Genomic DNA, 17,643 nt, shown 5'->3' with positions numbered 1-17,643 from the left:
ACCATATATGCTTCAAGTGCTTGACTGTAGTGATCTTCATTTATGTAGGCTAGGTCTTTTAGTATGTCAGCTTTTGACTCACATATTTTCTCGTGATCCCTCTCGAATTTCCTCCATTCTGCTTCGATAACATCAATCCGGGTTTGTACTTGAGGCTTCAATATAGTTGTTATATCCTTTTCCTTGAAATAGTCTGTGGCTTTTTCTAAGATTTTTAAGCGTGTTGCTTGAAGACCTAGTTTGGATTCTAGGGACATAACTTCAACTGAGAACAGGAAATTTTCTTGATTACTTTTATAACTGAATTGAAAAAATAACTGTTAATTACTTATTTATTCCGGGTCAGAAGGACCAAATGAATAAAGAATTTAGATACTGATGGATAAACTTAGATTGAACGATAGATGTAGATAGATAATTAAGAGAGAAAAACTAGATGATGTTTTTAGTGGACTGTATTTCTTTAAACTGAACAAAAAGTAAACATGATATAAAATAAGACCAGCTGTTAGAAACAGTGAATTAGAAAAAATAACTTTAAACATGTACACTAGTTGTTTTTATTGCTCAACTTAACTTCTTTATTATAATTTTGATATTTTTACTTTTCCCAATCCAACAAGAGATGAAAAAGACTAGAGTTTTGGTGGTGAAGGGGGTAGGTTTCCGTAAGTGGGGAGGGATGGTCAGTCAGTTGCCAGCGATGCTGTCGGTGATTCAACTTGTACTTATCGCAGGTCAGTTACAACAGAATCAACTTACGTTAAATTAAGTTTTATAGAATATAGTCATTTTTTCATTTAGATAACATATTTTTAAATGAAACCGGTCTCTTTAAACCTATTGCTTAAACACGACTTTACCACTGTAAACCAATAAATTCACATGTTTAAGTAAAGGTGTTCACTGTAGCTTAAAATTCACAATCCGTGACTTTTTACGCCACTCTAAGTTTTCAAACGTAAATCACTAAACAACGCATAAGAACTGAATAGTTATCAGATTCAACTACAGATAGGCCTACCTAGTATAATATTTTTATGATATTATTCCTTAAAAAGTGTAGGCTAGATATAGCGAATTTTATTTACCATACATATTCGTAAGATATGTGCGAAATGTGACCTTCTGTACATCTGCACAGCATTAAAGACATGCTTAAACGCAAGCAAGAAACGTCAATGATATTTCTACAATGATATTTGCAGATGTATGTAAACAATGTATTTCATTTACAAAATATTGTATATCTAACTAATAAACCTCTTAAAATGTTAACAGTAAACATAAGTTGATAGTTACAATCAACATTAGGACTCAGGATTACTTAATAGGCCTACAATGTCTTCATCTTTGACTGACATCATCGGATAGATTGCGTCAATCGTCAATTTAATTACTATATACACAAAAAAAAAATTAATATTTACAAACACTACAGAAACTCTGTGGCATGGCGGTTTGGATTATTTAGGAATCAGGAAATATTTAGAATTGGAGGTTTGGCTTTAGGGACTTTGAAATCAAAAGTATTGAGCAGTTTTCGCATATTGATATTTTTGGACTGCGGTAATAGTTTACTTTCCAATAGGCAAATTCGTTAATGATGATGACGTTTAGTCATATTTTTGTTTCAAAGTTAGGTCTGGAATCCGTCCAGTTGGACTTTTTGAAATTAAACCTGCGTCTTAGAGGAACAACTTCAGGTTTAACAACAGCACTAACGGTGCATACTATAGGTCTGTGTTGAGTTCGGGGAATCGGATTATCTACAGACTTTTCACACTGTGAGGCAATCCTGCTGCCCACAAAGATGTTGTCAGGGTTATAACCTCTCTTCCATCTACCGCTGTTAAAGGAACAAGGGAGCTTAGGATCGTGTATGAGCTGCAGGTCATTTGCCTCAGCCCAGGTTTCAAGTTTTGTCAAATTTTTACTCGTCTATTTGTACCCCCAAGCAATGCTCTGACAATTAATATCCCCCAAGACGAAATTAATGTCATCATATAGCATAGATTATTGGGCTCTGTAAATACATACATAAGAGGCGACACTGTACTGTGGTGTCCTGACCGTTAGTATCTCAGTATTGTTCCTCTCAGTCAGCGAATGAGGTGATGTCAATGTATGGCCTGGCAAAAACCGGTCTTAGGTAAAAAAGTATTGCATTATTCGTAATGCTTTGGAGACGCGTTTTGAACTACAGTATATTAAAATGAGCAATATTCGCACGTGTCTCCTCGTAATATTCCAAAGCTGTGAATTGAATAGCGCTAGTAAAAACAAGTAATTACATTTACAATAGCCTATAACTCTTTTTTGCTCACAATTCAAGAACTTAATGTAGACAATGCACAATTTACATTTTTTTTTAACAAGACTCGACAAATTATAAAAATATAATGTAACACTAGTTTGGCAACACATAAAATATTAATTTTCGTCATACTGCAGCAAAAACAGCCGTTTTAATGCATGCGTTGCGGGGCTAAAGTTGCATGATAGTAAAGTTAGAAAGCTAAAAGTTTTCTCTTTAGGGAGTAAAAATCATTTTTAGTCTCTAGGGAGTAAAAATCAGCTGTTGTAAACAGTTGTAAATTTTGATTGTGGCAATCATATCGATCTAAATTATTTATCGATTGATTTATCAGGTAAGGTCTCTTCTCCTATTGTTGTCCATTGGTCGACATATCGATCGTACAATGTACAATCGTAATAGACGAAATGATTGAATCACTTACTAAACAGCTGCTTATTTGCATTAGCAGAATTGAAAACAAGTTGGAAGTCGTTTTGAGAGGTTATCTTTACATAAAAATAATTTCGTTTTCTAGCTTAGTTTGTTATAATAATGATGAAATATGATGAAAAATATAGTTCACCACACGGGTCTTTTTAACCCCCGCTCATTTTCCGACCTTTCTCAGGATTGAACCGACGACCTTTTGATTGTTATTCGAGCACTTTAACCAATCAGCTACATAGCTACTTTCCGTCTCATAGTAATATTTTAACGAACCTAGTTAGAAACGAAAGTACTTTTTCGGCAGCAAAAGCAGCCGTTTTAATGTATGCGTTGTGGGTCTAAAGTAGCATTATTTTTCATTCTCTAGGCCCAAGGGAGTAAAAAACTTTTTTAGCCCCTAAGGAGAGATGAAGATATTGTTGGAAAGATATTTTCCTGTAGATGTGCAGAATCCCTTTATAAATTCAAATAGGCTCAAAATAAGCACAAAAAATCTAAAAAAAATTTACACGGGCCTTATGGGTTGCCATGTTAGGGACGAAATAACAACAAAATATAAACAGAAAATCAAAACAATTGGAAGAAATTCCCATCACATGTTTTATTTACAGTGTGGGATGAAAATACAGAAGTCTGTACATAACAAAAAAATTGGTCGAGTTTTCGACCACTGGACGACCTCTAGTAAAAATTGTAACACCCTAAAATTGATCTATGTAAATAGATATACACATGTCCGTCCGATATAGAACACTAAAGAAATGGTATGAATATTGAATCAGGGTTTTGATTCTTGAGTATCCTAAAGGGCATGAAATCACCCTACTGGTAACATGAATCATTCTCCATTTTACCAGCAAAACATTGCTGAGACACTTAATTGCTAGTGGAAATTAATTAACAAAAATAGCTTATAAAGAAAAACCCAAAGTAACTTTTGATTTTTGAGTCATCAACCATCATGTATTTGTGTTTCAGGTCTAAGTCATGCTTGGAAGTACTCTCCTACTGACAAGCCTGAAGGTATGAAACAACAAAGTTAAGTTGTCAAGTTGATGTGACGTAATGTGTTGGCCCTTGACAGTGTGAAGGGTGTGTTATTTATTTACTCAGCCCTGTGGCTGGTTTGTATTCACATAGCTTTGCATTTTACTAACAACATTCCATAGTACTGTAAAAACTGCATTGTTGCACCAAACCTTGATACCAAACAAGTTTCCAATTGCTTTGTTCAACCAGCAAGCAAATTCCTAAAATAGCTATTTACATTACAAGTGTAGTAAGAGCGTTTTTACATCACGTAGGTGAATGTTGTGCAACGAGCGGAAGCGAGTTGCATAATTTACCTAAGTGATGTAAACACGCTCTTGCGTAACGTGTAACGTACAAGATTTTACCTGACCCGACAATATACATGGGTTTACGTACAATATTTTTCACTATCCATTTCACTCATCTTCTATCAGTAACGTTCTTTTACTAACAAAATTGCAAAAGCTAGGTTAGGAAAATACTTTAAAGCATAACAATAACATTCAAGCGCACAGCTGATTTCTAGCGTTGAACGTCGTTGGCTCCATAGAGTTATATTTTTTACCTAACCCGCCATGTTAAACTTCCCTATCCCAAGCGTGATGTATATAACTTCGTTACTTCTCGAGTGATGTAAAGTTGAAAAAAAACTCACTCGGTGATGTAATGAAACCCATTTAAATAACATTGAGTGCTTAACTTTAAAAATATACCTCTATGGAGCCAACGACGTTCAACGCTAGAAATCAGCTGTGCGCTTGAATTTTATTGTAATATTTTGAAGAATTTTCCTAACCTAGCTTTTGTTTGTAAATGAACGTTACTGTTAGAAGATGAGTGAAATGGATAGTGAAAAATATTGTTCGTAACCTCCTGTATATTGTCGGGTCAGGTAAAATCTTGTACGTTACACGTTACGCAAGTGCGTGTTTACATCACTTCGGTAAATTATGCAACTCGCTTCCACTCGTTGCACAACATTCACCTGCGTGATGTAAAAACGCTCTTACTACACTTGTAAGGTAAATAGCTATAACGTTAAGCACTCAATGTTATTTAAATGGGTTTCTTTACATCACCGAGTGAGTTTTTGATACTTTACATCACTCGAGAAGTAAGGAAGTTGTATACATCACGCTTGGGATAGGGAAGTTTAACATGGCGGGTTAGGTAAAAAATAATTGTTACTTAGGACACATGCCAAACATATGAGTAAAAGGAATATATGGTGAATAAGGTTTGCTGCTGTGAGAAACACACAAATTTGTGTATTGTAAAAACCTATCATGAACAAAATAAATATTTTTCACCACACTATGATGTTTTTGGCTGTATTACATACGTTAGTTGGTGGCTGAAAGTTACATTTTGCTAAAAACTATCTCGAGCAGGCAAAACCACGTTTTCGGCCCTAGGTACTAAATATACTACCTATTAAATCTTGTGAGGATTATGATAGGCCTATATAGTAATATACAACAATAATTAGTGTGCTCTTCATAAGGATAACATGGAAGGAAACATGTTGTGTATGTTTTTGGATAAGCAATAAATGATAATTTTTTTAAATTAAAAAGATTAAAATTACTCCTACATAGGTAATAATTTGCCCCTTACAAAACAAAGGGGTGTTGGTACATAGGCTCATCATATGTACTTATGCCCCTTCGTCTTGCAAGCGTCAAATTGTTACATTTACAAGATAATTGCATTTTTCAAAGCCTCGAACTTGTATATGGGTACATGTAAATGGTGTATATAAACACCAACATGTTTGTTTAAGGCAAAATGGCTTAATGTTTCGGTTCAGTTTTTGTTACTATTTATCAAGTATATCTAATTGTTTACTTTGTCTTGCCAATTAATAATAACACTGTGTACAGGGTGGCCAGGATTATGTATTGATGGCACCAGACAGTCGCCTATAGCCTTAGTCGCAGAAACAGCTGAGCGCTTTGTGGTTGAGCCTCTAGAGTTTTTCAACTTCAAAAGCCTTAATGGGACCCTAGAAAACAACGGTCATACCAGTAAGTGTTTGTAAGATTTACTCTTGAGCAATGGATGCAATTAATAATTTTAGGTTTTTCTCAAAGATGATCATGAGCAAAACTATCGGAGGACATTTTCAATATATTACCACGACATTCAATAGACACTAAAAATAGGGTAATGTTTTGCTTCGACATTTGGTGACATAAGGTTTGTAAAAAAAAATAAAGTTTTATAGTTCATGTGACATTGTCAAATAATGATCCTTTTACGTTAATGTGACAAACTTAATTTAGTACAGCTAACTGAACAGGACCATTTCACAGTGGTAAATTTCAGATACTATGTTTTGTGTTTTTTACTATGTAATGTATATATATATATATCTGCAAATACAAAGTGGGATCGGACAGATCTGTCAACTGTCCTCCTCCAATCACCTTGTTGAACTTATTTCTAATATGCTAATCTTTCAATTTACTAGTGATGTGGCACTCTGAATTTGATAAATAATAATAAACTGTTTATTTAATGTTGGATTGATAATAAATTGTTCAATATTGCCTGATTTTACTGACATATTTATATTACCTTTTGTTGATATTTGGATAGTCAAATAAAATGCAAAGTTAAATCAAGTTGAATATATAATAGTATGATCGGTTAAGCCGTTACTCTTAAAAATGTGTCACTCTTGAAAAAAATGATATCTTAGGATCAAACTGCAGGAGAATAAAAGATGATATTTGAAAAAAGAATGTGTTTTGAGCTATTAATTAAATTTACAATTCACACAATCAGCAGGGAATGGATGATACAAAACTTAATCGAATATAGTCAGAGAAATACAGTCTATTTCCAAGTGGAGGATTTGATTGTGATATAATTTGATTCAATCCTATCAACCCCAATAATATGCACTGTTCCGGGAAAAATAGAGAAAACCAATTTATTAATTTATTATTGAGATCACCAGACTCTCCAAGTATATTTTATACAGCCGGCCGGTTGTATGTTATTGCAATAGGGACTTGTTTGCCAGTGGACTATACTGCAGTACCACTGCGATGTTCAATACAAATACCCCCGTCGCAGCAAACCTGCATACTAAGCGAATTTCCATTTACCTGGCTTGATTTCTACTAAAATATTCCCTATAAATTTTCAGATTTGTTTCCTATTTAAATAACATTAATTTTAGTGAGTACTGTAGTTAGGTTTGCTGCTACGGGGAAGATGTTGAGGTGTGTTTTATCAATTGAAATATTGATAGCTTAGTATGAAATAAACCAAATTGCCAAATTTGATTAAAATATATCCATAAACAAGCAAACTAGAACAGTTTATTTATTCTCCATAAGAATAACATGGGAGTTTTAAATTTACAATTTTTTAATTTTTCTCCGTAGTCAATGAACATTCAAAAACACTTCAATATACTAAATTATTTGTTTTTTTTTATGCTCTTCAAAATGGTCTAGAGAAAAATTTAGAAATTTAAAATTTTTAGGGTCAAAAATGAGAAAACCCCATTTTTACCCCGTAAAACCACCCATAAAGCCCTGATCCCATGGTCCGATTATGCTGGTTCGCGAACTCGTTTGAATAAATGTAGGTTTACACGTTTGTACCAAATTTCATCAAAATCGGATCAATTTTGCTCGAGTTATCGCGCTAACAGACACATATATAAATATATATATATATATATATATGAATTTGAACGGATACCCCCGCCGCAGCAAACCTGCAGACTAAGCGAATTTCCATTTGACTAATTGGATTTATACTGAAATGTCTACTTAAAAATATAACATTTATTCTCTATTTAAATAGAATTAGTTTAACTAGTATTTAGGTTTGCTGCATCAGGGAGGGTAAAACTGTTTTTTTTTTTGTAAAATGTTAATAGTTAGTAAGAAATAAAAACATTTTCCAAATTTGATCAAAATATGTTCATAAACAAGCAAACTACAACAATTTACTTATTCTCCATAAGAATAACATGGAATTTTAAATTAAAATTTTTTTTGGAATTTTCTCCGTAACCATTAGGCGCATAATAACGCTTCAATATACTAAATTATTTGTTTTTTAAGCTCTACGAAATGGTTTGGAAAGAAATTGCTAAATTTTATGTTTTTTGGGTCAAAAATGGAAAAAACCTATTTTTACCCCATAAAACCCCCCGTAAACCCCCGTTCCCATGGTCCGATCATGCTGGATTGCAAACTCGTTGGAATAAGCGTAGGTTTACACGTTTGTACCAAATTTCATCAAAATCGGATCATTTTTGCTCGAGTTATCGTGCTAACGGACACACACACATATATATATATATATGAATTTGAACGGATGGTGTTTTTGGCATCTAGGGACCTCAAAATGAAAAAAAAAATGGGTCCCGCGTCCAGGTCTTACCATGAGTACTACGGTAATAGCTTATTCCCTATATGGGAAATTCGCTAAAAGGGGCCGATAGACTACTGAGTCAGATCTTTGGTAGACTGTTTATTTGAAATTAACAATTTGACTCTAATGGGAGTCAATCCTTGTGATCTTTAAAGTTCCACCTAGCCTTCAATCGTGGACAATGCAACGTTTGCCTCTGAATCCCTCCTCTAAAAACACAATCAACCACTCGCACTGAAACAGATTTTTTGATCAACCAATAACTCAAGATATTAAATGTAATACAATAATTTCAGATGTAATTACAAAAATTGACCTTTAACATAGAATTAAAAATTTATCTTTTAACACAGATAATTATTGATTTAAATTTAATTGGCTTTATAAATTAATTTATTAGATATTTAAACCTCTAATAATTTCTACAACTAACTTGACTTTACAATATGACCAATTTAATAAGTAATACATATTTCTAGATTTGAGAACATGCGACATTAAAAACTGTTAAACGGACCAACTAGAACCGGATTTGCAAAGCATACATGTACAGGAAAATATGAAAAATGGCAGATTGGCAATTTACTAAATTACATCTAAAACACAGACAATATGAAACATTTACTTACGTAACACAGGTCAATCACACATAACATTCATACACGGACAATTTAAATAAAACATTCCTTGGAGGATTTTTGTCAAAACCGGCCGAGTTTCTGACAACGGTTCTTTACGATTGTCTGGTTAATCAAGATACTCAATTTTTTTTTTAAATCTGTGCGTGCATACTGCATACCTTCAATTTGAGATCTCGATCATGAAAATCTGTTGGGTAGAAGAGCGATCTCGGAAAAGAAAAACCAAATTTTACTCTCATAAGAAATACATGGGGAGCAAATTTCTTTTACGTATAAAGCCGAGTGAGTGGGACTGTAGATAAATATATGCCGATGCTTGATGTGAAATCTGTGTGTGCATACCTTCAATTTGAGACCTCAATGACCCAAACAAACTCGGAAAAGAAAACACAAATTTAACTCTCATAAGAAATACATAGGGAGCACATTTAATTCACTTATAAGCTGAGTAGGACTGCAGATAAATTTATGCCGATGCTTGATGTGAAATCTGTGTGTACATACCTTCAATTTAGAACTCAATCATGAAAATTGGTCGGGTAGATGAACAAATTATACGAACTTGGAAAAGTAAAACAATTTTTTTTTTAATATATAAGCATTGACTACTGTATTCAGAAGTAGACTTCCCGGACCAGCTGTAGCTAATTTTTTTTATTAAAAAAGAAAGTAGTTGTGTGAGCTAGTCACAGAATGCGCTAGTGACTAAAATTCCATTTTAAAACCTTATTTTTTATTGCTGACCAGGTTAGGTTGACAGTTGCTATAACTCATCATAAGTCATCCCCTAAGTTCGAATTAGTCAAAAGGTTTGTGTACCTATTTGGCAAAATTTAGCAATTTAGATCAGCGCAATTTGTAGGTGACTCACATAAACTACGAAGATTTCGATAAAAAATCTGGCTACAAATTGAACATGGGGATGGAATGTCTAGATATAAGATTGCCAAAGTGCTCACCTAACCTAATAATTACATGTTTGTTGGTTTAATCCTTCAGTTTGAAACTGAAACCCTGATGTCCATCATGGTGGAAGGAAAAAACATAGGTGTGCTATTCCCACATATTCTGACGTCACTCGGATTGCAAACAAAAGATCACCTGATTGTAACTGTCAAATTAGTATGTATTTGTTTTGATTTGATTGTTATTGTTTTTATAATAATAAAAACAATAACAACCAAATCAAAACAAATACATATACTAATTTGACAGTTACAATCATGTGATATTTTGTTTGCAATCCGAGTGACGTCAGAATATGTGGGAATAGCACACCTATGTTTTTTCCTTCCACCATGGATGTCCATAACCATTGATATTTTAATAATAATTTTATGGAAATAGCTTAGGAACAGCTGATGTTGGTCAAAACTCAAGCTTCTCACATCCAACCCACATCGTTTGCCATTACTGTTTTAAGCTGAATTAATACAGGGTGAGATGTATAGCGCTTTTGTAACTGACTAATATCATATAATGGTGACCATACGAGTAAAGGATTGTAGCATGTTATAATTGGTCTTCATTTATAGTTTCACTCTGTAAACTATTACTCGATTCATACTTTTGACTTGAAATGCCTTTATTAGTATGGTCGCCATTTCGTAAGAAAGTAGTAAGTAGTATTGTTTATGTTTACAACCATAGTTTCACCCGGATCAGTTTTTAACAAGTTATATTGTATAACAATATTTCATTCTGTGACCTGGTTTCTGTTAACATCGACAACTACTTCAGTTTCACTCTGTGATCTGTTGTTATGAAATTTTGAATAAAAATTTCCCCACATCCAGTGACACTGGGCCTTAGTGTCGGCGAAATTTAGTTTTTATTATTTTAGGGTTTTTTTATGATTTGTGCTTTATTGTTTGGTTTTATAACTAGGGTAAGAGTTATTGCTTATGATTATATAGTTTTATTTGGTTAAACGAGGTTTTAAATTACTGAAATAACAGGAAAAAAACCGTAAACAAAACACAAGTTCTACAGTGCACTGGACAGAACTCACAATAAAATTGGCTTCGGCTGTTCCATAGTGATGAGAAATCTACTAAGGGATAATCTTTTATCTATGGTTTCATTCTGAACAACAATAGCTTAATTTCACTCTGTTTACATCTTCAGCCACTTAGTTTCGTTCTGAGACTAGTCTGCAGTTTGTGAGAGCCAATTCAGTGTGATTTATGACAGTTGCTCTTCAATTTGCTCATCTCCTTTCAAATGCTTCTGTTGATAGTTGCCATTCATTTTGATGAGGACCATTGTGACTCAGGGGTGACTGGAGGAATGTTTCGAGGACTTTACGTCCTACATGAAATGAACTTCCATTGGGACTCGGAACACACTGTAAATGGAGACAGGTCAGTTTAGATACAATATAAAGTAACAATGTAAAGAATTTCATTACTTGCCTCAAAAGTGGCTATTTTCAGGCAAAAAACAAGCGCAGATATATAATATTGATATAATAATATATCGTTGTGTTAACTACTATAATTCTATGAAAAAATCACCTAAATTTGTTTCATTCAGTTGCAGCTTTAGTAGATTTTACTACTTTTATATAAGTTTTATAGTGATTTTATTTGTCACCAAGTGGCTTGCTGAGCGAGTCAGGAGGATGAGTGGAGTTCTGAAAATCCCTCAATCTGTTGGGTATTAGCTGTGAGTGAACAGGTCTTGACAAAATAAACCAATTCATCTATTACTATTGCTCTGGTAGGTTCCCTCTGGAGTTACATCTCGTCCATTACAACAGCAAGTACTCGAGTTTCAGTGAGGCAATATACTATCATCCACAAGACGCCCTAGCTGTTGTTGGGGTTTTGTTTGAGGTTTGTTTCTTCTTACCTATCGCTGATAGGTTATTATGTTAGCAAGTAGGCTGGGTAGCTGAGTGGTTAAGCGCTCGCCTAACAATCATAAGGTCGCCGGTTCGATCCTGAAAAAAGTCATTACCTATGTCATTGATGGTTTGAAACTGGACCCAGCTGCCTCTGATCATTGGGCTTCAAATAAATGATCCTGGCTGATAAAACAGCCAATTTTAGTCAGTAAAGCTACACAGATTATCACACAACATTCTACCCTTATTTTTGGGTTAGAATAGGCATAGGTGGTGTCCCCATCTTTTAATATTAATACGCATTAGTTTGAAACAAAATTTCTGGTTAAATGTATGCGTTGACAGAAAATCCAGTTAAACTCCATGTATCTCAGTTTTACACCAATGGCAGGAACGAAAAATTCACTGGCTTGCCCAGATATTTTAACACCCAATTATTTGTGTAGTTAATTTTTTTTATTGTGATAATCATTATAACAATAGTAGTTGGATAGTGGTATATTTCATCAGAAGGGCCCAAAGTAACTTCTTTTAAACACAGGCTTCAGTGTTTTTGTTTATCATAAAATTTATGACATTTATGAAAACATCATAATTTTTTTTAGTATATGTAGTAAGTAAAAATCTAATTAAATTTGTGTTTTTGATAGGGGTAAGAGTTCTGTAGCAGTAATTAACTGTTTGAGAAAAATTATGTATTTTAGGTTTCAAGTTCAGGTATAGTCACTTATTCAGGTTATTTATTTTTACTAGTGCACCTGTTGCTCGAATTTGAGAAATTGCAAAGTATTACAGGCGTTATTTCAAAAAAAATAACAGTCATAATTTCCGATGACTTAAGAGTCAAAATAATCTAATTAATCACTCCACTACAGTAATCGAAACTGAAAACAGACTCACTCTGAAAAAGAAACTCTCTTTGTGTATGATGTGTTTACTATAAACAGCTGGGGAGCGAGCTGGCGTAGTGGTTAGAGCGCAGTACTTTAGTCCCTGAGGTCCTTGGTTCGAACCCGCCAAGTCACCAATGGATTTTAACTTAGTGATAATGCCGCAACCCCTAGGTCTAGTCTGAAGTAATGTGAAAAACAATCCCAGGCTCGTGCCTAAGCGTCCTAGGAAAAAAATACCCCCGCCGCAGCAAACCTGCAGACTAAGCGAATTTCAACTCGTCTTATTACATTTTTGCTCAAATATTTCCATAAATAAGACATATTTTTATTCCCTATTTAAATAACATTAGATTTAACGAGTGCTTAGGTTTGCTGCTACGGGGAAGGTAAAAAGTGTTTTTTGACTATACGTCAATAGTATAGGATGAAATAAATAAATTTGCCAAATTTTATCAATATATATCCATAAACAAGTAAACTATAACAATTTTCATTTTCTCCATAAGAATAACACGGGAATTTTAAATTACACTATTTTTTAATTTTCTCCGTGACCGTTAGGCATACAACAGCGCTTCAATAGGGGTAGCGGATTTTTATCCCCCTAGAATTTTACCCCCTGGGCAAATGTGACGTCACAAACCAGGGGGTAAAATTCCGGCCGCGAACTTTTGAGTTTCGCGACATCAGCTCGATGGATTAAACGCGGAATTGAACATATATTTTCACGGTTGTGAATTTAATCAGAATACATCAAATTATAAAAACCTAGAGTGTACGGCCCGGAATTTTACCCCCCGGATTTTTACCCCCGGAATTTTACCCCCCGGATTTTTACCCCCGGAATTTTACCCCCGGATTTTTACCCCCGGAATTTTACCCCCCGGATTTTTACCCCTGGAATTTTACCCCCGGAATTTTACCCCCTGGCCAGATATATAAATTAGTGAGAATGATTAATTATCTTCATTCTGTTTTAATTTAATAGCAAACATTTTGTTATGAAGTAGCCTATATTAATTTATTTGTAACATTAACTAATCGAACAGGTTTTGAATTTTAATTTAGAGATTCTAGTATTAGCATTCGATCTTTGAAGCCAACAGTTGGTTAATATGAGGTATAAACAATCAACTGAGTGATAATTGTTTCAAACATTTCTTTACAACAACAACAATAAAAAATTAATAAAGATAGGCTACTAAATAATGAAATGTTTACAATTATATAAAAACATAAATAAGAAAATCAATCATTCAATTTCTAAAATCAGCCAGGGGGTAAAATTCCGGGGGGTAAAAATCCGGGGGTAAAATTCCGGGGGTAAAAATCCGGGGGTAAAAATCCGGCCCGTACATCTTCAGTTGTCTAAACGCTAGTTATATGGACAGGGGGTAAAATTCTGGTTTTTATCGCTAATCTAATTAATCACGCTCTGGCTATTTTCATTAGACTTCCAAATCCGCGGGGGTAAAATTCCGGCCGCAAACAAACTTTTGGCCACTCAGGTTACTACGTCATAGTGACGTCAGCTCTGCCCAGGGGGTAAAATTCCAGGGGGATAAAATTCCGGCGACCCCTTCAATATACTAAATTATTTCTTTTTTTAAGCTCTACGGTCTAAAAAGAAATTGCAAAATTTTTTATTTTTAGGGTCAAAAATGGGAAAACCCCATTTTTACCCCATAAAACCCCCTATAAACCCCCATTCCCATAGTCCGATCATGCTGGTTCGCGAACTCGTTTGAATAAACTTAGGTTTACACGTTCATACCAAATTTCATCGAAATCGGATAATTTTTGCTCGAGTTATCGCGCTAACGGACACATAAATAAATATATATATATATATATGAATTTGAACGATTAGTGTTTTTGGCCTCTGTGGACATCAAAATAAAAAAGTAAATCGGTCCCGCGCCCAGGTCTTACCATGAGACCTACGGTAATAGCTACTTCCCTATAGGGAAATTCGCTAAAAACGAACTGTTGTTTTAAGACAAATTATTCGCCTTTTTAAGTAAACAAAATTTTTCTTGATAAATTAGGATTTGGATGGCCTGTGGGGCAAAGCCCAAAGACTTTTATTAAAGGAATTGGTAAAAGGGGGCGTCTACGCAAAAACTACTTAATTTTGACACATCGTTAGTAAGAATCCGTCCATTATTAACAGAGGAGTAGTGTTTTGTAGAAATCGCCTTCACGTATTCCATATATAAGGATTTAATTATTTATGTATTACTAGCTGTAACCCGCGGGCTTTGCCCCGTTTAACTTCTTAATTTTCAAGATGATCTCGTTCGCATGGCTCAATCACATCCTGGTTGAAGTTCGTTCGCTATGCTAACTCACCTTTAGGTTGGAGCTCGTTCGCTGCGCTCACTTGCCTTCAGGTTAGCTCGTTCGCTACGCTAACTCGCCTCCAGGTTGAAGTTCGTTCGCTACGCTCACTCATCTTTTGGTTGCAAATTAGCTGTTGTCATAAATGTAAAAGAAATAATAGTGCTGCACCCTGTTGGTAATCCTTGTAACTTTGATGCTATTGAACATCATAGAACAGAACCAACTTGTTTAATTGAAACAGCTGTGAAGATTCATTAATGCCATTTCTCATAAGGTTAACATGGGACTCCAGAGCCACTGGGGCGGAGCCGATTGGACGGATTACGAAATTGATGGTGTATAAACCTATTCCATGAAATTCTACACGTATGTACCAAGTTTCGAGGAAATCGGTTCAGTGGTGTCTGAGTTTATCACTGCCAAACAAATATATATACTGTATATACAAACATCCTCTTTTATACTTATAGATCATTACGATCAATGTTTCACAGGTCATTTGTTTTAAAACTAAAATCTATTGTAACAATCAAACAACCAACATACCGAATACTTAAAAATAATCATACATTTGTTAGGAAATCTTCCAATGAATAAAAAGCCTTCTCCAGAAGTCATATCTTAAGTTTATGTTTTAAATTATCTCAAGTGCTTTTTAAAAATTTCTATATGCAATCAATTTCTTGAGTGCAGGGCCGAGTGCCAGTTGCCTAAAAATGTTGACGAGGGTCAGTTTGAGTGCAAACCAGGTATCAATGACCGGTTGGTTCTGAGGGGTTTGACAGTTTATAACCCCCACGGCAAAAGATAGAATGGCACTCTCTCCGCTTCCCCCATTTCTTTCATTGTTGAAGGCGCTTATTATAAATATTGGGTCCCATATATTATGGGGATGAATAAAATAAGTTTAGGTCTCGTTCAAGCTTCAAAAGTTCTGGTTTTTACCACCACTAGTTTCCATCTTGGTTTGCTATTGTAATATATCCTATTTTAGTATGCAGAAAATAGAGAATGAATAACTGAGAATTTTATATATAAAATTTTCCTCAAAGTTGAAGGACATAAACAATACTTAAAAAGAGTCTTGTTGCATTTTTAAATTTTGATTACTTTTTAGGAGTCAGAGAACGGAACAGAGGCATTGGATCCATTTCTAGAAGTAGTGAAAGGAATAGCTGGCCGAACTGGGTTGAAAGACCGTCTCCCTTCTCACTTCAACCCTTTAGACTTCCTGCCAGAGGTCAGGAGCAGCTTTTACAGGTATTCTGGGTCACTAACAACCCCACCTTGCGATGAGATTGTCACCTGGACCATCATGGAGACCAAAGTGCCCGTGTCTAAAGAACAGGTATTAATTAACCTTGAAAATTTTATTAGATGAATACTAACTTACATATTCTCCATATGGTCTTCATTTCAGAAATAGGTTGAAAAATGATGTATTAGTAGTAGAAAGAGGATTAATGGGAAAACATGCAAATTATTTGAAAGCAATCATTACTTCACCTGAGTAGTCTCAGGAAATATTTTCTGCAATGAATGGAAAAATATAAAAAATATATATATATATAAATAAACATAACCCCTTCTAAACCTCCTTTATGTACAAGGACTTACAGGAAGTTAGGAATGTTCTGTCTGACACCGCTAGATGCACGTCTCTTGTGTTGTGTGTAATTGGGTGAATCTTTTAGCTATGTGGTTGTTAGTGTATCCTATAAACATGCAGGTCACCAATGGCCAGTTTGATACTTTTTTTTTAAATAAGTAGTTTTTAGCTACTTCCGCTCTATATCCCTTAGATTCTTTGTTTGAAGTTCATTGTTGGTGATAGTGAGTTAATATTGTTCAAAGGTTTATTGCGGATTTTTTCCATCACGATGGTAAAAAACAATACACAACGTTTCGGGATCTGGAATCTGATCCCGTCCTCAGGTGAAAAAAACTTAACTTTAAGTTAAGTTTTAACTTAACTTTGGACATTAGTGTTTTGAACATAGTTTACCAGTTTTGTGATGACATTACTCTCTAAACTTGTGTCTCTAGGTATGTTTTGGTATTTTGCTTTAGTTGTAATGATACTTGAATGACTTGGCAGATGTATAGTGTTAGTGAAACTGTCTGAAATCCTACAACAAAATAGTAATAAACTATCTTAACAGTACTATACTACACTATAGTACTTAACAGTACTATTTTGTGCAATATTCTACAGATGGAGATTTTCAAGCTAGTCCACATTCCTGGACATGACAATAACTCAATGGACTTCAACTATCGCAGACTTCAAGACCTCAACAAGCGAGATGTCTACCTTCTGTCAGACAATGGAGCTGCTTCTATATCCTGTGCACTGAGCCTGATATTGTTCTTTGTGTGTGTGTGGTGTTTGTGTTGGGTGTGGTGTGTGTGTGGTAGTGCTTTTTTTCTGTGGTGTTGCTGTGTGTGTGTTCTGTTTGTGTGTTTAAATTGTGTGTGTCTGGGTGTCTGTGTCTTCTGTGTGTAGTGTGTGTGATCGTGTGCTGTGTGGCTCAGATGAAGACGCAAACATGTTGTTATAAAAAACAATCAAGTAGCAAAAGCCCCATATTCTGTAGGCATTCAAAGGTTCATTACTATTTCAGTGTGTTGTGAACTATAAATTTTCAATCCGTTTGTTTGATTTCAGAATGGTTTATTACCTGAATAGAAATAGTTTCCCAACTTTCGATTAAACTTTCATCACGTTCCTTTGTCTTT

At 34.6% G+C, this 17,643-nt stretch overlaps 1 protein-coding gene across 1 annotated transcript; it reads left to right on the top strand.

Annotated features, from left to right (window-relative positions):
• The first annotated feature begins 612 nt into the window (after positions 1–612).
• LOC129004909 (carbonic anhydrase-like) lies at positions 613–17,567 on the top strand. Its single transcript, XM_054433614.1, has 7 exons — positions 613–737; positions 3,725–3,769; positions 5,662–5,805; positions 11,060–11,183; positions 11,546–11,657; positions 16,022–16,252; positions 17,120–17,567. The coding sequence occupies exons 1-7, from the start codon at positions 626–628 to the stop codon at positions 17,408–17,410; spliced, it is 1,059 nt and encodes a 352-aa protein (XP_054289589.1). The 5' UTR covers positions 613–625; the 3' UTR covers positions 17,411–17,567.
• Positions 17,568–17,643: the final 76 nt, after the last annotated feature.

The sequence above is a fragment of the Macrosteles quadrilineatus genome, unplaced genomic scaffold (genome assembly GCF_028750875.1).
Source record: "Macrosteles quadrilineatus isolate MER2022 unplaced genomic scaffold, UCM_ALF_1.0 Scaffold_12__1_contigs__length_5162894, whole genome shotgun sequence".
NCBI lineage: Eukaryota > Metazoa > Arthropoda > Insecta > Hemiptera > Cicadellidae > Macrosteles > Macrosteles quadrilineatus.
This window is presented reverse-complemented; position numbering and strand designations above follow the sequence as displayed.

Excerpts from the sequence above, each read along its gene's own strand:
- LOC129004909 (XM_054433614.1), top strand. The coding sequence starts at position 626 with ATGAAAAAGACTAGAGTTTTGGTGGTGAAGGGGGTAGGTTTCCGTAAG. Across the intron at positions 738-3,724 it reads TCAACTTGTACTTATCGCAG|GTCTAAGTCATGCTTGGAAG; the intron begins GTCAGTTACAAC and ends TTTGTGTTTCAG. Across the intron at positions 5,806-11,059 it reads AGAAAACAACGGTCATACCA|TTGCCATTCATTTTGATGAG; the intron begins GTAAGTGTTTGT and ends TTCTGTTGATAG.